The 8975-nt window shown below is 38.6% G+C and overlaps 1 protein-coding gene across 2 annotated transcripts; it reads right to left on the bottom strand.

Annotated features, from left to right (window-relative positions):
* Nucleotides 1–285: 285 nt before the first annotated feature.
* LOC112273389 (uncharacterized) lies at nucleotides 286–6813 on the bottom strand. 2 transcript variants are annotated; one of them, XM_024502102.3, is made up of 20 exons: nucleotides 6482–6813; nucleotides 5908–6148; nucleotides 5630–5766; nucleotides 5428–5493; nucleotides 5151–5211; nucleotides 4825–4994; nucleotides 4507–4716; nucleotides 4166–4240; nucleotides 3691–3863; nucleotides 3455–3535; nucleotides 3011–3118; nucleotides 2725–2815; nucleotides 2444–2546; nucleotides 2147–2235; nucleotides 1828–1951; nucleotides 1499–1574; nucleotides 1296–1383; nucleotides 1053–1139; nucleotides 750–800; nucleotides 286–603 (listed from the first exon to the last, which is right to left on the bottom strand). In XM_024502102.3, exons 2-20 carry the CDS (start codon nucleotides 5945–5947, stop codon nucleotides 454–456), a joined length of 1980 nt encoding a protein of 659 aa, XP_024357870.1. In that variant the 5' UTR covers nucleotides 5948–6148; nucleotides 6482–6813; the 3' UTR covers nucleotides 286–453. The 2 variants fall into 2 exon arrangements, with proteins under 2 accessions (XP_024357870.1, XP_024357871.1); XM_024502103.3 differs by having other exon boundaries at nucleotides 5908–6075.
* Between the last annotated feature and the right edge of the window lie 2162 nt (nucleotides 6814–8975).

Below are 8975 nucleotides of genomic sequence, written 5' to 3'. Positions count from 1 at the left end.
AGTGAATAAATTTATTTATAATCACATTCTTCTAAGTTTTTATTTTGTTTTCATTTTATTTTATTTTTATATATATTTCTGTAGTACTATAGCATTGGATAGTTTTGATTTGTTGGTTTCTGGTGAGTAACAAATAAAGATCCTGTTATGGATATTTTTGGTGCAATTGCCCTTTTCTCATTTAAAATATTCACAGAGGTCTTACAACCAAACATGTTCAAATGATTTAAAATACATGTAGAGAATTGTTAACACTACATCTCCAGTTGATAAGACTTACATAGGTTACTCAATAAACCACACATTTTTATATTTTATTTTTAGAGATACCAATTGCTCCAACATTTCCAACGAATCAGGACTCGAATCGTCTGATGTGAATAAACCAAGGATAAAAATCAGTCACCTATTCTCAACCGTTCATATAAAGTAAAATGCTGTAAATGATATCTACTATGCCACAATTAGATCCGCAATGAGCCGAGCGCCGCTGTGTGTGATGTTGGGCTTGGGACCGATTCGGCCACCAAGATGCTTGTGAAAGAGAGGCTCGACTCTGGAATACCAATCCAGCTTGTTCTGGAGTCTTTCTAAAAAGTGACCCTGCAAAAGAGAACTTTTGTCAGGCCACACGTTTTGTGCGCCTACTGGCAATGTTTTTCAATCGGCGCGGTGGATCAAGCGCAAAATATCACAAGTTGGAGCGGAAAAACAGGAGGAGAATCACAAGAAGAAATAAAAACGAGTACCTCGTCGTCATAGACAACGTATTGCACGGCCTTGCCCTTTGCTTTCAAAGCCTGGTGCCACATACAAAACGCACCGCTTCTTAGTTGGTGTGAATTCTAGCCAAAGATGGAGGAATACTCCCATTATTGACACGAACCTAAGCCCTTTATTGTTTGGTTCTCCACTGAAATGCAGAAAAGCTTCAGCGAAAGTGACTTGAAAGTCGTTCTGTTCCTACCACACTACGGTTATTGTTCACATCGTTTTTGGGTGGAAAATTTACTGAATGCGGAGAACAGCAAGGGGAGGAAAAGAAAACTCACTTCGAACATGCGTTCACTTTCACCAGTATTTACCACCACATCATTTTTGCCATTCGCCATAATTAAGGGAATTTGTATGTTGTCAACCTACATCAACGTAAGATTTAACACGTTGGTACTATATCATCATCTTTACAAACAACTTCAGCTGGGTTGTTGCATAAAGTCGGAATTTATAATTTCTGAGACTGTTAGACATAACAATCTTAAAACCGAAGCCATCAGGATACCAACAACTCTTACATGGAATAAGGGAGACCGCTTCATGTTCATCTCTTCATCCTTACTCAGATCCACCACTCTGTCATTTAATAACTTCCGTCTTGGTTTCCTACATAACCACAAACTCACTTACAATTTGATGATGGAACTGGCCTTCAGAAAAATAGCTACGAAGTTTTAACCTGTCGATTCTAATTTAGACCTAGAGTGTGCCAAAATCTTACCAGTAAGGTACAAGGTATTTCGTGACTGTGAAGAGCTGCGATGGGCCAACTAATTCGGCAGCACACTTGTAAAGCTCTGCACCACGGCAACCAGTCATCCTTCTCTCAAGCAATCAACAGACTAAACTCGTGACTTGTACAATTACAGTGAACAATGCTGCTCTTTTGTCAATCGACTTCATAACAGTATCAAGCTGTGGTTTAATTTTGAACAAGATACTAAAAAGTACTTTTCAATCCTAACAGCAACCCCACTGCAGTGTGTAAATATGGTTCACCGTTGTTCCAAATCAAAAAGGTGGCATCCAAAATAGTCTACAATTGAATACCTGGAGTGAAAGTAATGCCTGCGAGGGTACTAAAACCTCCGTATGAAATTCCAGTGATGCCTACACGATCCTTGTCCGCATAGCCTTCTCCAATTGCCCACTTCACAGAATCGGTAACGTCATCCTGTTCTCAAACGCATTCACGCTATGAGTTGTATGCTTCAGGTCTTTGTTGCAACTGAAGGGCATAAGTTCCCAAGTAAAATGCTCCTCTAAATCTTCCGTAAACACATACACATGCGGGATTTATGTAGTATGAGGTTACATTTAACTGTTTATTAGGCTTTAAGAAGTCTACATGAAGAGTTAAATTTAAGACCTGCATGGCTGCTGCCCATTGCTTGTCGCCAGCATGCAAAAACTTTTTACCGAATCCGTCCGACCCTCTGTACTCCACCTGCAGGCATGCTACCCTTACACACAAATGTTCAGGAAAACTTTGGATATCACTCAAGATTGAAAAAACTAGAGCAAGCAGCTAAAACTTAAATTTACAAATAAAATATACAACATATACATACACCTAAGCAAAAGTTTTAAATCGTTCACTGGGATCCACTTTCAACAAGAAAGAAAACGCGCACTTTTACTTTGTGGTGGAGTAATCAAAACATACCATAACCACGGGTTGCCCAGAACTGATTTTCTGCGTCCCAACCCCACCAATCGCGGTACCAGGGGCCGCCATGAATCCTTACAACCATAGGAAGATTTTTGGGCTGCAATTTTTAAAGAGAAAATTAAATATTTGTTTACATGTATAAAACGAGCATGTCAGACCAACAGATCAGTCTCTTCAGAGTTGGTAGAACGTCGTAAACAGATCTTCCCAACTTCAACAATGCAAGGAGTAAGACAATTATGATGCTTATGATAAAGGATTGCTGGTGAATTTACCTCAATATCAGCAGGCAAAGTGAGATATACCAAGATATTTAAGCCATCTCTCGATTTAATAACATGAGAATGGACTTTTCCCAGTTTGTACCTAGAGAACACAAAATAACGCACACAATAACACGTTGCTTCAATTACCTTTACTTTCTAGTTTGAAATACACACTGCATACAAAAGCGAAATAACAACGTAGTACTCTTGGAGAGTACCACTTAAATGACAACTCTGTGAGGCATTTCAAAGTCACGTACTCATGTCCACCATGAGGCTAAGGTGGTGAGCTTACTCGTTTAGTTGAGGATGATGCTGAAACAGCAACGACATCTTTCTCGATTCTCGCTCATACAAATAAGTTTCTGAAGACGAGTCATCAGTCTCATAGGTTACTACCCACCTGACCAGCACAGAAAATATCTTGATCAGTGCCTTCTATGATAATCATGAGATGGATGATTGGAATACTACTAGATAATTCCCATCATCTGGTTCTGAAACTGAATATCTGTGGTTGATGGAAGAAACAAGTTTGGAGATGTAATTACTACAATAGAACTCAATAAGCGAAAAAACACAAATAAAAAACAGAAAAAGAGGTGATGTATTTCCTTCAGTAGACTCTTCGGTGTTAGAAATTGACCCTTTCACATCTGTAGGGTACATTCATAACTCAAATTGAAACAAAAATGACTGTTACAGCATGTGAGATATCAGCAATAGCTCAGGCAATTACTTCTGATTTGAGCGGTCCCGGCTGCCTATTGTCATCTGGCCATCTCTGAAGCTTGTTAGTAGATCGAAATCGTCTTGAACGCTACAGAGCAGAAACATAAAACAATCTGAGAAAATCAGCAAAACAGCTAAATGTTAACATTTTCCAGCCTCCTGTACGAATTGGTATAACATTGTAACCACTTTTTTTTTAAAGGAATCGCCGATAGGCACTCATAGGTTGGTTAGAAACATCACCTTGAATGTAGAACCTTCCATTTAAGCTTGGAAAAGATGAAAGCAACAGCTAAATATTCCTTCGTTCGAAAGTCCATGAACAACACCTTTGAGGGGTCAAATTTGAAGGGCATTAAATCGCTTCTAGGATCTGAAGCAATCACTTGAATGAGTGATCCATCGTCTGTGTTGATCTGCAATTACCGTGTGGCAGCTCCATTGTTTAGTTTTGTCAGGTTAGGCAAAAGGTTCCAAAAATCACAAAGGAGCTATTTAATCAGTATGAAGTTTTGCATTATATGGTGGGGGGTTCCAATTATTATCTATCCCAGCTGTCCCCTGTTCACATTTACACTTGTGATTTTTCTGGGTTTACAAAAGCTACCTCTTTATAAACAAAGCAGGATAACGCAAGACAGGATTTACGAGTGACCCATAGGCTTCCACAGGAAGGATTCTAACTGAATGAATGGTGAGGTGATTCTCTGGTACAAACCAAGAGTAAGCGTGTCGTCGGAGAATCAACTGACGACATGATGTACATGTGGTTTGGGCTGGATCCAAATCCAACCTATATAGTCACACCGAATGCAATTTTCAATGTCAGTTTCATTTTGGTTGCATCACACACAGAAAATCACCGAATATCATACACCAAAAGACTAATGTTAAAACTGATGAGTAGTTAAGTCTGCAGCCTAAGAAGCTAAGAAAAATCAAAATCCAATATTACGAAAACGATTGATCTTTTGTTCAGTGTAGTATGACAAACTCAAATTCGAAATCAGGAAGCTAAATTGAGAACTCAGAGGTAGAGACTAAATGACTGAGAATCACCATGCTTCCAGCATCCTGGCTGGTCCAGCGATACACATCGTGCCAGTCGGACTCTTTTGACTCTCTTACTCGAATGGTAGAGCTTCCATCAGACAAATCGAACTCCAAGGCACCTCGAACCACAGAGTTGCCGTCACATAGCCAGTCGGAGATATTTCCAGGGTTCTGAGTGTCAAGCTCTGCGTCGCCTGTCTTGATGTTGACTTTGTACTAGGAAATCAAAAACGGAAAAAAAATTACTTTTCATCATTGGCAAGATTAAGTAAATTACTTAGAAATTTGAACATTTTCGAAGGAGGAGCACGTTAGATGACTTACCACATCAAAATCGGAAGGGTCTCTGATGTTCATGCAAAATAGAATCTCATGTGGGCGAAGTCCACTGATGCTGCTCGGAAGGATCTTTGAGTGGACGCCAATCAATGGCGTCAAAGCTTGTACTGTGCCCGTGGCCAACTCCACTGAGAAATGGACCCAGTCTTCATTTCCTGTACAATTCAGAAACTCGCGATATCAGATAGATAGCTGATTAAACAACTGGAAGTCAGAAGGCTGTCCACTTTTCAACCTGCCATTCTCGTGTTTCTGGGTATTGTTTTGGCAAATGCATGCTCCACAAAAATAACTAGCCGGTATTTAATTACCTCCACAGTCAACTTTGTAGATGATGTATTCCGCACTTGGGTTCCAGATGTACCAATGCACCTACATAGGATTAAAGAATCCCCAGATACAAATGACTTTCTAAGCGTCTAACCTTAAATGAAAAGGGAAGTTAGACGCTTAGAAAGTCATTTGTAGCAAAGAGATTTGTAATGTTAACAGATAAATTGACAAACATTGATGTAAAACGGAAACCAGAATGAGAGCTCTCATTGAAATACACGACTTCCAGTTATACGTCGAGGTTCGCTGCATTACCCCACGGTGAGTCTCTGCAGTTATCATCTTGGCCTCCTCGTCTGTGCCATGAAGCGGGCGTACCCACTTTGAGATAAACGTGCAAAAAACAAAAACCAAGTAAATCAGTAGAAATTATCGGACTCTGTTCCAAAATTCATAACAGAATTCAAAATATAGTATTTGAGTGTACAATAAAATTCAGACTTAATCGTACACTCACCACATTCAGAACATGATCAGGCGAGGGACCCAAATAAGCTAATTGCTGGCCGTCCGGTGAAAGGCGAGCCTGCTCCTTCTGATATGCAAAGAGAATCTCAGGGGGTATGATATTTGACTTCTGCTTATCTCCTGGATCTGTACAGGACAAGTGTACGCAAAGTGCGGATTATACAACCTTTAGCATGTAACACATGAATCAGCTTATGATCCATATTACACAATGCTAATTGTGGTTGCAGTAATACACATTGGTATGAGAGTGTAGAACGTTTATACCTTTCGTGTATCCCTTTGTGAGGTGATCCTCAACCGCCATTGTTCTCACGCCAGACGTAGTCCCAAAGTTTGGGAAACCCAAACTTTACAAGTTTCCACAAATTAATTTCGGTAATTTGTGGAAACTTGTGATCCAGGCCCAGATTTGAACAAGTTGTTGTTAAGGAGCTACAAACGTATCCACGTATTAGCAAGCGTATCCAAGTGATATGCAAAACACCCGAGCTACGGATTTGCAGGCCTGTGACAAATTAAAAAAAAAAAACCAAATTCTCCGGTGAATCAATACCCAGGCGCTTGTCCAATCCAACCATGTACCCACAAGCCAAGGTTTCCCGAACTGAACAAACAAGACGATTAGAAAGCGGCCAAAACCGCCGCGGACTGTCTACATACGGCAAATTAATCGTCACACACACCACCACAATCCGAGACCACATCAATCGTGTGAAAAAATGGAAGGAGAAATCTACAATGGCAGCCAGTGAAACAGCCTATGTGAACTTCGAATTAATAATTCTCGCACTCTTCATCTCACAGAACTCCACAATGAGCACATAGTCTGGTTATGTACCGAAATCCCCAAGTCTGGATTCTGCTCCGGCAGCCCTCGGATGCGAATTGGGCAGCAGCTGGATTGCAAACTTTCACAAGAACCGGCTGAACTTCGAAGCGAGACAATGAAGTGGAACGAGAAGTGCCCGCAAAAGACGAATGTTATATGCGTGTGCACGATTTCAGTGCTTTGACTCGTCTCCACTAATCTGTGCAAACCAAACACTGCAACAACAAAACTCCTTCCGTCATCGGCAAGAGCATCCGCAGCAACAACCCACTGAAACTACCCATGCATCACTCTCTACTCGTGACACGCGCAAAGCTTAACAAGCTTAGCAGCACAAAACCACACTGTAAAGTGGACCTTATCTCGTTTCTCAACCGCACTTGTACAGTAATGGCGTGAAAAACTGTGCATTTTCTCACCCACTTTATGCAGGCCTACTCTGGGAAAAACACAGCTTCAGATTATTAATACAAAGCAACTTGACTGCACAAAAACAGTGTTTTTTTTTTAATCTAAATAATCCAGCTCTGTCGTGTAGTTGCTGTCGTTGTTTTACCTTCCTGATTCATCACGTGGATGTCACTTCCACTCAGCTTCCTCTCTGACCAACTGCATTGAATTCAATAGATTCGTTGCCATGTGGGTGTGATAAGTTCAATCACAATTCTAAGTTCTCATTTTGACTGATCCCCAACAACACTGACTGAGCATCATTGCTGTCTCCCATTCTGCCTGAAGTTACTTATCATTGTATTTGCTGTAGTTTTTCACTATTAATCTTGTCTCACTTGGCTACCATGTGGAAATCGTGGGGAGAAAATATTCTTTCTTTTTAAGTTACAACTTCAGCTTTTAAAGTAAATAGTTTCTCATTTCTTAACAGATTGTAATTGAAAGGTTCAGGAGAAAATATTTGTTTTACAATCTCCTCTTTCTTTGTACTATCTTCTAATGTTAAAGCTATTAAAACACAACTTCTATCCTATCTGGATTGAGAAAGGATAGAATATCCTTTTTCATTCACGATAATATAGATTTCTTGATAAACAATTCCACTCTTTATACTATATTCTAAAGTTAAAGCTTCTAAAGGACAACTTTACTCAATTGAGAAAGGAAGCTTGTAAAATTGTTGAATCGCACTATGTAAAAGTGGACTTTTTGATATAACAATTCTTTTTTGTACTTGATTTGATAGCAAATATATCCGATTCACACTTTGACCTTTTTAATTCATATACCTATCATTGATATATATCAATAGAAATAAATGCCAAGTAAGTGTCATCAATCTTGTGTATAGCTCAATAATAAGTACCCAATTGTTTTATTGCCCTAAATTATTAGAAGTAGAAAATCACGACTAAGAATTTAGAGTTTTAAAAACAAAACACAAAATGATTTTTAGACAATTCGACAAACTAAAGAGTTTGATTTCACATTAGATTAGTTATTAAACAAAGATCCTTTGAAAGAAGAAAGACACAACAACTTTAGATTTGATTTAATTTATTTGTTAATATAATTAGGATAAAATCCAAATAAATTTTGTTCTTATAGTCTTAAATTTGATCACTATAAACAAAATATTGAGGCTTTTTATAATTTAGACAAAGAAGAAATCTTTCACCAAATTACATTAGAATTTTACAGCACATCTAACAAATGGTATGCACAAAAACTAATTCCTACAAACCAACTACATTATATGTAATTAAGATGAAGTGCCATACTTTTGCAAAAAAGAACCCGGACTTTTAAATACTGTAGATGATGATTATGCAACAACTCACAAAATAATACTAAAAAAAGAGTTTTTCTGAGGTCATGTACTAGCTAGGTTTTATCACAACAAAAAAATGTCTAAAAAAATTCCAGATTTAATATGATGAAATTATTGTTTACATGGGGCCAAATATTTGTTTGTATTAATGGCAATATAATACATAGATTCGTAGAATGTGAAGTAAGTCAAAGGTGCCCATTAACTTTCTACTTTTGAATAATACAAGGTTGCTATATACAGTTAAAGTTTTATCAAAATGTCTTGATATATGAAGCCATTTGGATGTTCTGTTCATCCAGTGCAAGATGGATACCTATTCCATTAAGGAAGCATGTACTATTCTTCCCCCTTTAAGAGAGTTATTGCCACTACTAATTCAGTATTTTAGCTATTATTAGACCTGACATTGTAGAAATCAACAAACCATTTAACAACACCAGATCACACATTTCATTTCAGAGTCAGTCCAATAATAGAGCATGATCATGCATTAACTGTTGCAGTGAGAGGGTGAAAGTCTGGTTCACCAAACAAGGCTCTCATTCATTCCCCATGACTTGAATCCAGCCACTTTGCAATTTGCAAATCCCACTCCGATCCGCAATTAGGGCGAACAGGGATTAGGAACACAGTGTTACAGAGTGAGTGAGACACACACCTGTTGCACCCACACAGGGCGACTTCAGCTTTTCCTCTCTAACATTTTGTCTCATAGCT

The sequence above is a fragment of the Physcomitrium patens genome, chromosome 20 (assembly GCF_059467195.1).
Source record: "Physcomitrium patens ecotype Gransden chromosome 20, ASM5946719v1, whole genome shotgun sequence".
Taxonomy (NCBI): domain Eukaryota; kingdom Viridiplantae; phylum Streptophyta; class Bryopsida; order Funariales; family Funariaceae; genus Physcomitrium; species Physcomitrium patens.
Note: the sequence above shows the minus strand (reverse complement) of the source record. Positions and strands in the feature narration are given on the sequence as shown.